This window comes from Agelaius tricolor, unplaced genomic scaffold (genome assembly GCF_023055355.1).
Source record: "Agelaius tricolor isolate 1412-34295 unplaced genomic scaffold, bAgeTri1.0.p SCAF_6, whole genome shotgun sequence".
Taxonomy (NCBI): Eukaryota; Metazoa; Chordata; class Aves; order Passeriformes; family Icteridae; genus Agelaius; species Agelaius tricolor.
In genome coordinates, this window is record NW_027269266.1 from 52234086 (window position 1) to 52251709 (window position 17624).

General features: G+C 39.6%; 2 protein-coding genes across 3 annotated transcripts in view; one reads left to right on the top strand and one right to left on the bottom strand.

Moving 5' to 3' along the window:
• LOC139591358 (mediator of RNA polymerase II transcription subunit 1-like) overlaps nucleotides 1-10621 on the top strand; it is a 24170-nt gene extending 13549 nt beyond the window's left edge. Inside the window, exons 7-17 of the mRNA XM_071429919.1 lie at nucleotides 2711-2782; nucleotides 2877-2951; nucleotides 4109-4179; nucleotides 4557-4622; nucleotides 5023-5131; nucleotides 5834-5958; nucleotides 6323-6435; nucleotides 8133-8328; nucleotides 8641-8736; nucleotides 9177-9285; nucleotides 10354-10621. Of these exons, the coding sequence (XP_071286020.1) occupies nucleotides 2711-2782; nucleotides 2877-2951; nucleotides 4109-4179; nucleotides 4557-4622; nucleotides 5023-5131; nucleotides 5834-5958; nucleotides 6323-6435; nucleotides 8133-8328; nucleotides 8641-8736; nucleotides 9177-9285; nucleotides 10354-10621 (1300 nt within the window). The remainder of the gene's footprint in view (nucleotides 1-2710; nucleotides 2783-2876; nucleotides 2952-4108; nucleotides 4180-4556; nucleotides 4623-5022; nucleotides 5132-5833; nucleotides 5959-6322; nucleotides 6436-8132; nucleotides 8329-8640; nucleotides 8737-9176; nucleotides 9286-10353) is intronic.
• Nucleotides 9277-16854, bottom strand: YAE1 (YAE1 maturation factor of ABCE1). Of its 2 annotated transcripts, none has more exons than XM_071429813.1 (4): nucleotides 16719-16854; nucleotides 15578-15880; nucleotides 13854-13975; nucleotides 9277-13404 (listed from the first exon to the last, which is right to left on the bottom strand). In XM_071429813.1, the coding sequence occupies exons 2-4, from the start codon at nucleotides 15692-15694 to the stop codon at nucleotides 12981-12983; spliced, it is 663 nt and encodes a 220-aa protein (XP_071285914.1). In that variant the 5' UTR covers nucleotides 15695-15880; nucleotides 16719-16854; the 3' UTR covers nucleotides 9277-12980. The 2 variants fall into 2 exon arrangements, with proteins under 2 accessions (XP_071285914.1, XP_071285915.1); XM_071429814.1 differs by lacking the exon at nucleotides 16719-16854 and adding an exon at nucleotides 16411-16683.
• Nucleotides 16855-17624: the final 770 nt, after the last annotated feature.

The window sequence follows — 17624 nt, forward strand, 5'->3', positions numbered from 1 at the left end:
ATTGACCTTTAGTGTTTGTCACGGTTTGACGCTGGCGCAATACCAGTGCCCCCATGAAAATACATTCTCCTTGGTGTCTGCTGTGAGATGTGACCAGGAATAGCGCAACGCAGGCTCCAACTTAGGAATAAAGAAGAGAAAACTTTATTAACCTACAACTATATGTAAAAAGAAACACACAGAAAGGATGAAAACCTTCCAAAAGCATTCGTCCTCCCCCCACCAAATTTCCAATACATCCATCCCTCAGATCACCAACTCTCAGTCCATCACCACCCTTTAGATAATCAATTCTCAGTTCATCAAGGAGTGAGGAGTCCCTGTTGTGTCATAGATTTCCCCTGGAAACACAGTTGAGACCTCTTGTGTTTCCATGTCACACATGGCACCGCCTGGAGATCATTTGCCATCATGACATCTTCCTTCCATGCCCAGTGCTCTCACCACTGTGCATGAACCAGAGCTGCTTCTAGGGTTCTCCTCTTAAGGGTGCTTTGCCCAGTTCCAAGAAAAGCACAGTCTCTCACTTTCAGGACACCTGTCCCCCCCAAATTCACCCCCCTGGGGCCGAGGGGTCTCGAGAACAGAGATCTTCTTCATCCCCGAAGACGGAGGGCACCACCACCCTCCTCACCCGTCATCTCTGTTCACGCACTCCTTCACATAACATCACTGCACTCTCTTGGCTCCGAGCCATTGCCACCCCCTAAATGCAGTCTCTGTGTCACAGGAAAAATGGTTCTGTCCATGGCTATACAAGAAAAGTCCAGCCAAAGGCCACTCCATCACCTCCGCCTACCCAAGATTCTTCACCACTTCTCTTGTGGCCCATTTCCTCTTATCTCATCTCTATCTCTCTTCTCATTCAAACTCCAGGAGGATCAGCATTTGTAAGGTTTCCATCATCCAAGGAAAGGGTTAAAAATCTCAGGCGCTGCCTGTCCAGAACTCCCATGGCTGCCCTGCCAGGCACCTTCTCACCACACCCCCCCTTCTCCTTCTCGGCTGGCCATGCTATCAAGTTTCAAAGTGGCACAAGCACAGACACCAGCGCTCTCTCTCTCTCTCCCCCCTGGGGGGTGGGGGGGGGGGGTGGGGTGGCTGCCCGATGCCTCTTGGTGCTCCTCCACCCTTCCATCCTCAGGGCCTGGCCTACCTCACCCAGCCGCATGGCTTCCCCTCCCCTGCCCAGCCCGCAGCCGGGTAGGGGAGGTCTGACCTCTTTCACGGACAGCACCTGTCACAGTTTGATGCTGGCGCAACGTCAGTGCTTCTATGAGAGAGAAAGTTTTCCTGAGAGTTCTCTGCTTTTAACCCCCTGTGTTCTCAGAGGCGTATCCATGTCCTCAGTGGCCACACCAGGTGCCAATATTCAAATCTGAGTATCTATTGGTTTGATCACAGCATCCCAAAAAACTCACTTCCTCTCAAACCAGGACAGTGTTTAATCTCTCTTTTGTATTATTCATCATCAGTTTTTTCAGCCCCCTTTCTTCCTCAGAAATGAAGTTATATTAGCTTTATGAGTGTAAACAGCTATGACTTAAAACTTGAACTTACATTTTCCTAGGTTTTTGACTTCCAGTGATGTTAATGCCAGCAGTTTGGCTCTTGAGTTACCATTGGTACTGTGGGTGCTACTTTTCTGCCTTCCTGGCTTTGTTAAGATTTGTTGCAAAGCATGGGTATCCCTTCTACACCTCTGGGTGTAGTATTTTATTTGGTTGTAAGGCAGTTTGTTATATGTGTAATATTTCCCATGAGTCTCAAAGTAACTATAAAATTAAGATTTTAAGAACCAGCCAGCTAATGCATAGGCTAGTACTGTGTCTGTTCCTGTACCACACATGCGTGCTTCCCTCCTTTTTCCCTGCTTCCGCATTAGTCTAGCTGGAAAGAGACAGAGGAGAGCTGAGTGACTTGTTTAGGTTCCAGGTTTGAAAGAGTTTGTCCCAGTGTAAAAGTTCAGGCAGGCTTATTTTGTCTCTGCTGATCCACACTACTGCCACATCTGCATAGGAAAGATGGGTCACATCTTTCACACTGCAGTCACAGAGCTGTCTGTGTGACTGCAGCACCAGAGTCTAGTAAGGCTTATAAAACTCACATAAAATCTACTTAAGCACAGGTGGGTTAGTCTGAACACTGCTCCACACTGCCTCACCAAGTTGAAATCCACAGCAGTTCTGGGGTTTGAGCAGTCTGAACCATTCATTTACAAACCAAGGCACTTGTCCCTTTTTTTTTTCCTTTTCTTTTTTTTTGACTGATGTATCTATCAGTTATATTTAAGGTCTGTCTCTCTCACATGGTGCTGTGAAGTGCGGCATTAATACAATTTTGATATTTTAAGATCAATGTATGCATGCAAGGTCTTAGGGAGGTAGTACTACATGATTAGCTTTATTGGAACATCAGGAAAAGTGTTTTGCAGCTGATGAGCTGTCATATTTGTGTTTCACGTACAATTATTGCTTTCAGTAGTGCCTACTTCAGTGCCAGTTTCAGCTATAATTACAGTGCTTGCAACAAAACCAAAGGTTCACATTTTCTGGTATCTTCTAAGAAAATTTAAATCAGTACTGCTACTTGATCTGACAAAGAGGGGGCCACTGTCACTCTGAAATGGTGCCTTTTCTATTAAGTTGTGTATAAAAGAGTTATTTTCTATCTCATTTACTAGTGATAGTCATTATTTCATTTTTTTTAGGATGAAGAACTATGATGCCTTTGGCAAGATTCTAGAAGACCTGTCAAATATGTATCAAATTCCAGGAAACAGGTTGCAGTTATTTTTTTACTCAAAAACTTTTGAAATTCATAGCCTAACTTTTGTTTACTTACAAAAATAATAAATTGTCTTTTCTCTCTCCCAGTGAAATGAAAGCTAAGGGATATCTTGCTTTGCAGGCCCTTGAAAAAGACCTTTATTTAATGTCACTTCTTCACAGGTAACTTACAGTCTATGTCTTTGTCCCTTTGCCTCTACCCACACCCCTTCATTTCACTAAAGAACAAGTTAACTGATCTAATTATAGAGCAGGATGTGGAAGGCTAATGAGTTTTCTCTCACTGGGAAGCCTGAAGCCTTTGTCAACCCCAGACGAGCAAACTAGTTAATCTGTTGAACTCCTGTGCTTTATCTCAGGGACTTCCTGGGAAACTGGTTGGTTACAAAGCTTGAGGGTGTGTGCACATGACCACCCACTGGGAGCAAACAGTGTGTCTGAAAGTCAGCAGTCATGTTTAGATCTCCCCGTGGCAGAAGTAAAATAGACTTTTTGGAGTTCTGCTGTTTGGGTCTCATTTTGTCCTCAGGTTTAAGATCAGGAGGTGTGGATGCCAGCTTTTCTCCTTCCTTTTCTCATTTGTTCTTTCATAGAGTAGGATTACAGATAGATAGGGAACAGTTTCCTAAACCTTCTGGTAATTGTACAAGGATTTTCATTGTTTTCAATAAAGAAGAGTTGAGGGCAGTGCTTTCCTTCTGGATTTTTGATATATCTTCTCTGATACCTTGCCTATTAAGTTACATACGCACATACCTTGGCAGGTATGGCCTCCTGTAACTTGAAACACCCTCTTGGATTATTTTTGCAGTTTTCCCTTATGAAGCATAATAACACTATGAACTAATGTACTATATCCCCACTGGTCACAGATATCTCAGTAAATATTATTTATAAGTTAAACTGATTACTTGTCCCATCTATGCAGAGTTAGTACACAGCTATGTAAATGTATGGCTGTATATATTTACCTATATGAACACACTTTAAGTCAGAGAATGGTTCTGTCCAAGTTAGTTAACCAGGCTATTTCTTCATTCTTTGCTCAACCAGTTGCCACTCTAATATTTTTGACCCCCTTTATTTCTGGTGAATAGCACACCAAAGTGCAACATGAAAGAGCTCAGATATGGGGAAAGTGAAAGCCCAAGTCCCAGAAGTAATGCATGTGTGGAGTTGTGGTCTTTTGGAAGCTGGACATACAATCTACTTCCAAGAAAACATTGTCTTCTTTTGATTAAGGATACAAATTAGAAATTACATTAGCCTAGCTAGCACTGCAATGCAGGAAACACTAATTAAGATGTGTTTTGAAATAGAACACAGGATCTAAACAGAATTACTGAAGTACTTAATGGAAAAGTAGGACACCTGGTGCCAAGAACTGGAGGTGATTTTTTTTCCTTTTTTTTCCCTTTCCCCCCCCCATTTTCATTTTCCCCCCCCCCCCGCCTTTTTTTTTTTTTCTTTTCCAGGGTCTGAATTTAAAGAATTGTAATCAAAACACACTACTGAGTTGATCTTTGTGTACAGGAAAGATCCTCTGCTATAAATAAAATCTGCTGTAGGGATTTACTGTACCTGTAATCTCAGATAACATACAGATATACAGAACAATATTGAACAGATATTGTAAGTAGAGATGTACTCTTACAAGGAATCCCCTCTGACCATCTACAGTGTTGGTTTTTTCATCTTTGTGTCAAGGCACCCAACATATTTCCTCTACTGACCTGTGTAGTAACCATTATTTTTTTTATTCCTCAGGCACCCCAATGAACATTGAATTTTACATTTCTCCCTATCAAGTTTTGGAAGAAGAACTAAATAATGGTAAAGCTATTTCAGCTATTCTGCTGTTTCAGCAGAAATAGCTAACAAGAGTTTTTCAATGCTACCTGTTTCATTAAGCAAAGTTAATTAATGAAAACTCAGAATTAAAATTTAAAATTCTAGTTTAGTAGAACCAAATGTGATGCATTTCAGCACAGTTTTAATGTCCATCAGGAAACTACTTTCCATGTCTTGGTTGTTGATTCAGCTATTGCTGCTATCATCTTTGGGCAACTTTGGCCTTTTGGGTGTGGTCAATGTAGGCTTCTCTTCACTGCCCACACCACTGTGGCTGTCAGCTTGACTTGACCTTCCAAGTCCTTACCATTGTATATTTTGTATGCATAGGATTAATATACACTAAATTAAGGAAAATAATGCCATTCTATTTCTCCCTAAGGTTCCCAGGTATGTGGAACAAAAACAGTTGTAACTGTTGAAGGTACAGATACACTCCACAAACTGCCTCTTTCTCCATTAATTATAGATCCTCAAGCTGGAGAGGACAGGTGAGGCTCTGGACACTTGTCAATACAGAAATGGATTTACAAGTCCCTGCCACTGACTTCCACATAACTTATATTTAGCCTCTGCTGAAACAGAAGTTCTGTTTTATTTATGGCTTTGTGCTCCACAGCTACACCATCTATAATCTGTGGCTTTTACAGTTTTCCCAAATGGACTTCAAAGGTATTGTGTTGATATTTAACTGTGTCAGTTGCATTGAACTATGAATTTATTCATAGATTTGAGGCCAGAAAGAGGCACTGGAACAGTATTACTGAACTTCCTAGTATTCAACAAGCAAGTCCTTCATAGATTCACAGTAAAGAAAGCATATGCTGAAAGATATTACACCTAAAATACACAAAATAGTTTGTCATCCCACTATGGGAACTGACACCTCATCTCTCTCTACCTCAGTGTTGTCTGGAGGGGAAGTCTGAAGTAACTTTCCAAACTAAAATACTTTAAAATTATTTGTAAAAAACACCACTCAGTTTCTGGGTCTCACTTTTCCTTTCTGTCAGTTTTCACATTAACCATGTTTTAAACTAATAAAGTTGCATTTATAAAGCAAAACACTTCTCAAGTCAGAAAATGTATGGAACATCATAAACTTATAGGGATCTAACAGTGGCCTTGCATTTAGAGTCCTTGTTATGGCAATTTCTGTAGAAAGCCTTTCATTCTGACAATTTTTTTCCTAGCAACCCTGTTTTTTTGCAACTGACTGATGAACTCAGCATGGATTTGCCAGCTCATTTTGTTCTGAAGTTTCATCAGCCTGTTCCAATGTCTTCATCCAGTATTGAAGAGATACAGAAGCTCACAGGCATGTTATAATTGTTTTTTAACACTAAGTACTTCTGTGAGTATGCATTGCTTATTTGCTTTTTGCTTCCCCATGTTAAAGTTGCAAGAAGAATTTGCTTCTTGGGCAGAACATATTCTGTTCTACCAGTCCAAGTGTAACAAAACAGAAAAACTCTACGAAAAACTCTAACAGAAAAATTCTAAGAAAGATGTGACAAAGGCAAAGTTAAACACTCTACCTCAAATTCCCAGTAGCAAAAAAGGGGAATAAGAAAGCAAATCAGTATTTTTATCTTTTCAAAATATTTGGTTTGTTTTTAATAGTAGCTTTCATAACCTACTGTCTTAACCTAATTGCTAATAAAATAATGACCTGGTTTCAGGAATTCAGATTTCTGGCTTGAAACTAGCTCCACTGTATGAGCTAATTGTTCAGTCTACTCTTAAAGAAAAATGCAGTGAAGACTTGTCTACAAATAAATCTTGTTTCTTTGTGGTAAGTATAGTGTCCATGTGATACACACTGTGCTGTTGTGCAAGATATATATACTGAATTACCATTTTCCCATAAGCAAACAATGTAGGTTTCCCAGAATCCCAACAAAAGTGCTCTTTAGGAAATAGCTCAATTTACGAAGCAGTATTAGAGCCTTTCATGTAAGTGAGCTTCTCATGCTCATTAATAAAACACTGTGTGCTTGGCTGCTGAAGTCATGCTAATTTTTCTGTGTAACCCAAATATTTACTCTTCTAAAAATTGCTCAGAACTTTATCATTAATGCCTTAAAAAAAGAAACTTGTTGACTGGTGTGAGGAGCAAGTCCCAAGAAGATACTTACCTAGATTTTTGAAGATCTTTATCATGCTGCATGTCACACTGTTTTAACAAAAGGGGTTTCTTAATTAGGTAACAGTGGGACTATTGATTTCTCTTAAAGGGACTAGCAGGAAGAAAAATATAAAGTGTTACAACAGTGATGCCAACTGCTATCTAGAGACAAGGTTGTTTCAAGAGAGCTTTCCTTTTAATTACTGCATTATTGAAATACAGTTGCTTAGGCTGCATTGGATGTAAAGTTTTAGAACAGAAAGCTGCAGCTAAGATGGTTCTGCCAGATTTATGTACAGGGCAACTACACGACAAGCTTCAAAGATCTACTTTTTTATTTGCTAGGAAACATTAATTTTGCAATTCATGGCAGCAAAAGAAGAGGGTACTTTTTTTCTGTTCTACTACTAGTGTTTGTAGAGCTCATTGCCTGCTTAGTTCTTGGACCTTGAGGTGGTGGTACAGAAGGTAGTAGTAAATTTGCACCATGCTAAAATAATGTTTGGCATAGCTCTTTTCTTCTGTAAGATGGAATTAATCTTTCAATTCTATTAGATGCACATGAAAGGCTCTGTAACTTTTCAACAATTCCCTAAAATATTTGTACTTGGTGGGAGGTTTTGCTTCTGAGTTTTAAGATTTTATTTCTAGAATTACTAAATTGCATTCTAACCTTGAAATGGGTGTAGGGAAAATATGTTTGATCCATGAACACACAAGGAAAAGCTCTTTAGCCTTTGTTAATGTAGGTCCTCCTCATTAACTGCCCTGCCCTGTTCTTAAGGGGACATTCCATTTGGCATCCTGAAGTAGATAATACCATACTCAATTTCTAATTTTGTCATAGAATCACTGTTAACATGGACAGGTGGTAAATTTTTCTTACTATTTCCTCCTCATCTTCAAGTGAATCATCAGGAGGTATTCCAGCCAAACATATCTCTCCAAAGAAAAAGTAGTAGTGATGGAGGTTGGAACAACATCTGATGTCCAGAAGAGATTTGCAGCAAAACTGCTATCCTGTTTAAGCCACTGTCAAGCAGCATTACTGATATTATTATTTTGGTCACTAACATTTTTATAGCCTATAGGGCTCTGAAAAGTATTTGGAAGAACTGATGACACTTGAACTCCTGACCACTTGGCTCTGGGTATATTTGCCTAATTTGGATGTATTTGGGAGGGAGAGTGGATCTCATTTAGCTTCCACTAAGGATTGTACTAGAAATGCATAGGTACCATGGACATGCTAGAAATGTATCTTTCAAAAATATTTTTGTTGTAGATTGTACAATTCCCTGATAACATCAAGCTTTACTTTCCTGTTTTCAGTCCTTGAAACATCACCATTATTTGTTGCTTAGTCTCTTCCAGATCATCCAAAGCACTGTTACTTCATAAACAAGGGCTCAGAAAAATCAGTTTTAGCAGGAGCCTTGGTCAGTAAAATCCCATTTAGCCATCCAAAGTGTGTGCCTGATGTAATAGAGATTCTTCGACATCAAGTGGCATATAACACTCTTATTAGCAGCTGTGTCTCTGAGAAGCATATAAATGAAGGTAAATTGTGTGGCTGGAAGTGATGGCACAGTATTAGAGACAAACTAGTTTCTAAATTGGGTGTTGACAGATTTTACTACTCCCTTGCCAAAACTGTCATTACTTGTGGAGTACAGTAAATGATAAAAAATTCTTAACACTGTATTGATTTTTACAAATATTCTATGCTCATTCTATGTACATAAATTAAGTTGTCAAAGTCATGAAAAATTAGACTATTGAATCAGTATTTTTAAAATTCTGGCATGTAATTCAGCCAAAAAGAACCCAGCTTCAGTGGTGGATATCACTAAACAGTATTTTTATTTTTAGATGATTCAGAACTGCTTTACTTTGAAGTGGTACCACACAAGAACACCAGCTTTTCTGTCTTTTTCCTTCATCCTGTGAAAGAGAATTTAGCCTGTGGTATGTATGGAATAATTGCTACTGTCCTCTTTACTGAGCTGACAGGGGACTTGGTTCTACCTAGGCTCTTGCACTATGTTTCTCAGTTACAAACAGTCTAAGGGCCACTCAGCAGCGTTCAGCCCAGGAAAAACACCAAGTGCATGCACTTGTGTATAAACTGCTTACTAGAAGGTGTTTTGTACTCAGAATAATACAGAAAGTAAATGCAAATATTAAAGTCCTGTTTTGTCTTGGCCTGCATTTAATTAATAAATTGCAATTTCCACTATTTCTGATTTAAGTCTATTAAGGAAAAGCAACTCATGCAAATATATTGCTGCAAACCTCTTTCCACTGTCTTCAGTCTTACATCTCTTCAAGCATCAAAATGAAAGGATGTTTTTTGATGTTTGTAAGTATTTCAAACCAAAGATTTTTCTTGTTCTGTTCCTCCTTAGTGGTAATTGATGTTATAAGCTCTAGAGAAGTCAAATGTCACCTTCATTTAAATCCTCAAGATCCAACTCTAAATTCTACTGATGACTTCATAGCAAGAGCTGTGAAACGGTAAGTACTTTTATTTCCTAACAGATGTCCATCAAATGGAAATATCATGTGCATTCATAATGCCATGAACGCAGCAACTGGAAAACTTCACTTTAGTAAAATGCTGTAATACAATAATGGGAATAAGTTATTTCAGTGTCTTAAGTATCTCTTTCAAAAATTTTAAACATTAACAGTGATGAAATATTTCTAGTAGAAAGCATGTGGAAGCAAGGAAAGACTATTGAGTAAAGAGTTTTACTTTTTATGAAGACGCTTTTCTGAAGACTCTAGCTGATGACAGTCTCATGACTAGTGTAACTTCGAATAGCATGGAAAGGTCTTTTTACACATCTACCTAACAGCAATCAGTGCTTCTCTTCAGAAAGTCAGTTATATATGGCATGTCTACAACACTGACTCTGGCTTGTTTTCTGAACAAATTCCAAGAGAGTGAGTTGTTGTGATACATGAACATAGGCTAGACAAACTGATTCAGAACAGTCTAAGAGCACTAAGTGATTTGGCATAAGCTAGTACACATCTATTATCTGTTTGATGACAACAAAACCAATGCAGGTTGGATTTTGAACCTGAATTTAAATAAGGTACTATTTTTGGAACCAGGTTAAGAGTGGGAAAATACCTCCAGTATAGACAGTGTTTTAGAAAAGACACCTTCTGTACCTGTGTTACACAAAACATGAAGGTTACAATTACAAAACTCAAGACGAATTAATATATTTCAATATTCTTAGTTTTGGTTTTCACTAGAAGTACCCTTATGACTTTTTTTGTTTACCAGATTGACCAGACTGAAAGACCTCCCACATTTCAGTCAAAGCTTCTGTGCACACCTAACTTCAAAGACTCAGCACTAAATTTCAGTGTTATGAATATATTTCTGGTACAGCACATGTAGTTTGTATTATGGTTACAAAGTAACACCAGGTTGTACAAGACAAAACCAGAATGGAGTTAATGCTGGTTTTCATTCAGGTGTCAGCCACAGTTTAAAAAAACAGAAGTACTTTAAAGAACATCGTATAATGTCTGTAGTTGTGACTAATATGTCATTTCCTTCTTCAGTTGCATGTCAGTCCCAGTTGTCATGAGAGCTGTTTTCAGGAATGCTGCCAAGGTGAAAGCTGACAGTGAAACACAAGATATGGACACAGAACAGCCTGAACCACAACTGGAGCAAACTACAGATTCTGACAGTCTCAAAGAAAGCCCTTCTGGTGCTAGTCAGCAAGACTGGGCAGTGAAAGATAAGCCAAATGATACAGAGAGTACAGAAGAAAATCTCTCTACAGCCAAACCGGAAACTCTAGGTGATAACATGGAAAAAAAGTAACCCCTCACTATGCACTGAAACCTTGTGTAGAAAAGTAATTCCTTAGCTAGTACTGAAGCTGATGTAACAAACAAAAAACCTGATGGTTTTATAAACAAAAATGAAGCCTACTTAGTAATTTGTGAATGGTATCTCCTCTTTGCAAACTTTTAAATATGGGAAAGTAATTCCCTTGAATCTGCATTTTAAAACATCCAAATCTGTAAAGTCTAACACTGTTCTATTAACTTTTATTTTGTCTTGTTACTGAAAGCCTAAAAAATTGTAGTGGTAAACAAGATTCCCTCTAACACTGTCTTTTTTATTGTTAGAAGGTAAGGCATTACTTTATTCTTGGTCAAGAGATATGTGTTCCTGACAAAGTTCCAGCTTCAATGCTGATCCCGATACAAAACTTTTTTGCTTATTTATGCATTTTTTGTGAACTAAGACATTAATGTTCATTGGTTTAATTTACATAATTCTCTTCATTAATTAGTATTCTACCCCCTATTAGTTATTTATTTCTTTCTCTTCATGCTAATCTGGTCCACATCCTTTATTCCTTCTTTTATCTTTTTCTCCAACTTTCCAGGCCTTAATCTCCTCCATATCTTCTGGTTACTCTAATGTCCTTGAAGGGCCATAAATTTAAGATCCCAGATGCCCAATCTTCAAATTCCTTTGCTTTGTTCATTGAAGATAGTCAGGCTTAGTTTTAACAAACTCAAGGCTTCAGTGATTTAATGATCAAAGTAGGTCTGTGAAGAAACTTAACTGGTGTTGGCTAAAAGTGGGCACTGCTTACAATTAGATAAAACAACTAATTAAAAATTAGTTAGGAAAATTATATATATATTCCAACACTTTTTGCACCATATTCTACCAGAATATGGAAGAAATCTGTGTTTTACATGATACAGTCTATAACACAATGCAGGCATTTGAAGAAAAGTAATGTTTATCCCTGTCAATATTATGCTAAATAATACTTGAACGATTTTTGTATATACACAATTAATACAGACACTCCTTTGTACACTATTTCATAAATGCATTCAATCTAAGACTCTGAACTGCAGTTCTGATTACCACTAAAGAAGAAGCGGTACAGAAAGGAAACCAAAATTACAGTCTGTCAACACTAACAGGGTAATGGAGTCTTTAGTAAGAATGTTGTATAAACTCAGGCTCTGAAAAACAAGGAATTTTTGCCTTAGATTTTTTCTGCCTTTAAGTATGAAATGGCTTTGTGTGTTTTTTTTTTTTTTTTTAATTACAGTTTACTGTTCAAAATCTTACTTTGCCTAGGTCTGGACTTCCTTTGTCTCCAATATGAACAAGTTACAGGAAACTTCCAACAAGTAAGCTGGGAACTTACTATAAATCAGTTTAATTAATGTAAAACAGAGGCATTTACAAAGAAAAAACTTCCTGAACAGAGCAATTTACAGCTACAGTGAAGGGAAGCAATGGGAAAGCAAGTCAAATATAGAATAGTTACTGAAATACAAAATGATCAGAAATAGGCATGTGTGGCTGATGTGTTTCTAAAAGGTAGTGAATAAGCTTGGCTTCCTTGAAGAGTTTGAGAAAAACATTATTGGAATGCGGGAAAGAGTTCAGGCTAGATGGACTGACAAAATAAATACAAAAATAACAAAAGGATGTTCATTAGACTGGAAGCATGTTTAGTGTGGTCTGACATGGTAAGAGTAGATGTCTAAAAGTAAAACAGTGAATTGTCAGCAATTCTGTATTTGAGGAAAATGGTATGTTTTCAGCAAAAGTGACAAATATAACTATACAAGGAGGGAAAAATAGTTTTTAACCATGAAAGTGCATTGCATCATGGGTAGAAAAGATAACACATAGAATTTGACAAAACATGACTAGAGAGTCACAGCACTCTAGGAATCAGCAGCATATCATGTTCTATTTTGCACACAGCATATCATCAACAGCAGCTTATTTTGCAAAAACACTGACCATTTCCAGAGCACTGAGCAGTTATTCTTTTGATATTGCAGGGGACCAATTTAGAGGGGTTATTTAATGGACCCGCCTCATTTCCAAGCTACTGCCAAGAAAAAAAAGAGGGTGAAATGGGACCTCCTGACACAAAACAGAAACATGTTTAGCAACTCTTTGTAAAGCTTTAAAGTTACTGTCCCTTTCTGTGAATGTTACTTTTAAAGTTGAAAGTGAAGGGTTTTGCCCAGAGCCAAAATCATGGCGAGGATTTACAAAAATGACTTCTACTATAAAGCATCCAAATTAGATTTTCCTAAAGCAAAAGTGATGCATCAGCCTGTACATGGCCCACAAACTAAGAATCAAAATCCACTGTGATAGTTTTAAGTACCATGAGACAGAAAAACTAATGTTCCAGTTGCTGGACATGATGGAGTACATCCAGTGATAAGCCCAGTTGCTCTACTAACCAAACAGTCTGCATTTTAACCCAAGCAAGGGTTGACTTTTCAGGATCTGTGCAGAGGTTTGCCTTGCTGCATTCAGACTGCAAGGAACCAACCTCACCATTATTCCTACAAATGTTTTCACGGGAGCTGCTACAGTCATTGTGTTTTCCATCTTTAACTTCCCTGTACTCTGTCCCAGCTGTGTGATTAAGGTCCATGTCCTGAACCGAGTCTAAAATGTGTCCAAGATGTGGCTGTTCTTCAGTAGAATTCAGATACTTAAGCACATCATCTTCATGCTTTCCAACCATATCAAGAAGATTATTTATCATACTTAGAGCAGAATCATGTCCATTAAAATGACACCAGGATAACAGAGCACTGAAAAGTGAACAACAACAAAAGTGATTATATTTATCTACGTAGATCTCCGCTTGGTGGAGGTAGATAGACAGCAATGTGACAAGATATCTATGCATCATAAATACATTTATGTATAATTCACGATTTATGGAAAATTCAGGCAGTAGAACTAAGTATTAAGCTTAAATACATAGATTCAGACAATTTTGGAAGAATAACTGAAAGAGAATTTTTAGAAATTATACTTCTACACCCAGGCAGGCATTCCCTGTTCTCAAGATGTGGGAATTCTCAGGCTGCTCACTTCGGACAGTTTCAAAATGTGGGGTTTTTTTTTGGGGGGGGGGTTTGTTTGTTTTTTGTTTGGTTGGTTTTGTTTTTTAATTAAAACAAACAAAAACCTGTATGTGTGTTCCCCTGCTACATACCCTCCACATATACTTGACCTTAAGGAGTTTGTAACCTACTTCAGGGTTCCTTTGAACTGGCCACATTTAATCATCAGCTCGGCACCGTGTCTGTAACCTTGATTAAAGCCTGTCTGGAGTGCAAGTTCTTTCCCAGCCTCAATTCCATCCCTATAGCCTTCCTGTAACAAAAGCAGTGAAAAAGGTTGCTCAATGTCACAACATGACAAAATGGACCTCCAACAAATACATAACGATAATAATAAAAAAAGTTTAAACAAGTATCACATCTCCTAAGTTACAGCTTCTATATCTGAACATCCTTCACTGCTACACCCCCACTGCCAAACCAAAACATGCTTGTTGCAATATACTATGATTTACTGACCTGTAAGATGCAGCTTTTTACTTTTCCCAAAAGGATTCCCAGAAAGTGAGAAAAGAGGGAAACTTCTTTTAGAAAGATCAAAAAAAAACACCCATGTTTGCTTTTAATGATTATCAACTGCTTTGTGAGAAATGGACTTAAAAAAAAGAAGTGTATGTGGTACTTCTATCTAAAAAGATATGCAGGCTGCCAATCTTCCCCTTTAGCAGAGGTACTCTCTGTAATCCATCTACATGGAATCCATTTATTTTCACAAAATTAACTGCTGAGCATTGCTCCTTTATTTGCTGGACCTCACTCCATTCAAGAGTTATACCAGAAAAAGAGACGGTGATTGGTGATCGACTGAGTCATATATAAATACACTTAACATGGGGACTGCTTTCTTTAAGTAAACAGCTAATGATTGTAATGCAAATTACTTTCTTTATATTATAACAACATTACAAGATTATTAGAATAATTCCTAACTCTTTTCATATCAAAATTACAAGCTACAAAAGTGAAAACTCCTATTTGCTCATGGTGGGCTTGCTAGAAAAGCGGTCTGGAACACAAAAATTTATTTTGCCCAACATACAACTCTTAACTTCAATAACACCTCGTAATTTTGCAGTATCTACTCAAAAATACCAGAGGGATTTCTGTAAGAACACTAAACAGTTCCTTAAGAAAACCAGTCATTTCATGGAACTCAGATGAAGGAAACTACACTGGGTCTGCTGTAATACCATTCCTCATCAACTGCCTACACAACTGTTTTCATCCATGCTCTTCAGCCAAATGCTGCTCAATTGTGAGCCGAGGAGGCCCACTCTGCATGACACAGTATCTGTCAAACTCATCTGTTTATGAACTTGCTTTGTTCCCTGCAGAACGGCAAGGGCTGTGGAAACCAGCTTTCAGAAAATGGGTATTTCACTTGGAGAATACATCAACCAAAGATCTACACAGACCACAACGCCCAAGTGTGGTTGCACGTGGGGTTACACATCCTACATTCTGACTGATAAGCAACTCTACTCAAAACCCAAAACGTCTCACATTTCTTTATTAGCACTGTTCAGCTCTGTTGGCCTACATTTAATAGGGGTATACCTACAAGTACAAAGCAAGTAGCTTGCATCACAATTCAGTACTGCCTTTTATAAATGGACATGGTTGTGCAGAAGGAGTCAATGTCTTTAGGCAGAACAGTACTTTCCTCTGGTGACTACTAAGTAGTGTTTATGTACATTTCTGCCATATTTTCTTGATATTCAGAAGAAAGTACACCACAATAACTTTTAAGCAGCTAGTTTTACTTTTCCCTTTAAGTCATTCACATGTATATTAAGTTAAATGTCAGTAAATCTAAAATACTAAAAAGTGTATTAAATAATTTTTAAAAAAATACCTTCAATCTCTTTGTCATAGTGCTGTTCCATTCCTTCTGTAGTAGATACATTTCATCTGCATCTTCATCAAATATATCCTCACTGGATTGGCTGACTGCTACTTGTACCCAGGACATAATAGCAGTGCCCTATGACCCCTGTTTATGTGGTAAAAAACCACTTAGAAACTCTCAGAAGTGCTTCTGGTGAAGTGTCAGATTAGAAGTTGGCAAAAAACTGTGAGCTCTGAAGAGAAGCCAGATATGGAGCTGATTATTCAAGCTGTACATGGGAACTCGGTGCTGTGTGCCATTGGGGTGCATCTGTCAAGAAAAGGAAGTCAGATCATAGTTCGTAAAGTAACTTCTGAGATATATTAGGGCAACTTATGATAGTTCCTCCCCAGCTTACGGCACTGACACACATATGGATGCCAACGCAGCATTTATGAATACTGCCAGTACAAGGACAGCTGGCAGAAACAACCTTATGACTTCCAACAGCGGCTGACAAACAATCCCATACAGCCGCCACGTGGTGCTCTAAAACAAGCTGTATGTATACACACAACTTTGTGTATTTGCACTGTGTACACAATTTACTGCACGCAGGTTAATATTTGCAGTTAATAACTGGGAAGTACTTTCACCTTTGATTTACAGTTTTCTGATTATGCCAAATACTTAACTATCTTATAAAACAGAAGCAGTCCTTTCTATTTTGAATAAAGAATTAGCAAGTGCTGCTGCAGTGGAAAGGCGAAATTTTTGGGTTATTTAATCTTTCCCTATGACGAAAACTTTGAGAAGCGTCCTACAACTAATTCATTTGCCTCTAAATTGTTAGAACACACCGACACTTCCTTGCGGAGACACCGGCGGCTCTCAGAGAACCCAGGGCTCTGGGACACAACCGGCTGGGGTCCTGCAGCCTGCGGTGGGCAAGCGGGGCATCGCCCAACCCCACAGCCGGCCCGGGCCGCAGGCAGGGCCGGGCCCGGCCGCCATTTCACGGCCGCGCATGTGCCCAGCTGGCCAGAAGAGGCCGCGCTCCGAGGAGCCTTCCTTCTGCCCCGCCCGGCCTCAGACGCTGCCTCCCCTCGCCTCGCCGTTCCGCGCTGCTCGCACAGCCACCGCCGCCAGCCCGGCCCCGCACACTGACCCTCAGCGCAGCCGCCGGCACCCCGCGCCGCGCTCGGCCATCTACACTGAAGGCAAAAGGACGCCGGCGGAAGTAATTGGGCAGCGACAGCCATGACGTCAGAGCCCGTCGGAGACACTGGAGGCGCCATCTTGAGTGAGGGCGCAGCTCCCTCCAGTGGCTCAGCCCTGCCCTGCCCGGTCCTGCCCGGGGCCGCCGGGCGGCAACGGGGCGGGAGCTGCTGCCGCAGTCGGGATGCTCTTATTCCAACATCACCGGCGTTCTCAGGAGGGAGCGGCATGTGGCTGCCTCGGCCTCCCACAGTGACCGCCGGACAACCCTAGGTCAACGCATTCCTCGGGGCACAAAGGTTTCATCGTCTTTTCAGTTATAAACGGTGGACTTTAGAAAAAAAATCTGCCTTGTTGACTTCAGAATCGTCAAGCACTTTATGTGAAGCACGGCCTTAAGCTATACTGTATAAGACCCAGGTAGTACAATGAGAAATCCTTTTTAATATGAAAGATGCCAGCAGGAGTCAAGTGTATCATTGCTGACTTTGACTAGAGAAAACAGGAATATCCTGTTGACATAAATGAAACATAAGTACAATAATGTTGGTGCATGCTGCATTTGGCTTATGAGCATAAGTTTAAAGCTGATTAATCTTCATGAAGACACAGTACATCAAGCTTGAATTCACGTGCCTGCTTGTCCAAATTGCCAGAGACTGTTCAGTAAACGCCGCCGTGCGCTGAGTGCCCTGCGGGCCCCTGGCAGCCGGAACATCCGAGAGGCCGACTCCCCGATTCCCCAATTCCCCGTGGGACCACACTCCCCACAGCCACTTACACGTGTTGGGTGTCCCGTTTCCTGTCCCAGGGGTGGCTGGTGACATTCCTTACAGCTGGGCTTGGGACGCTGCAT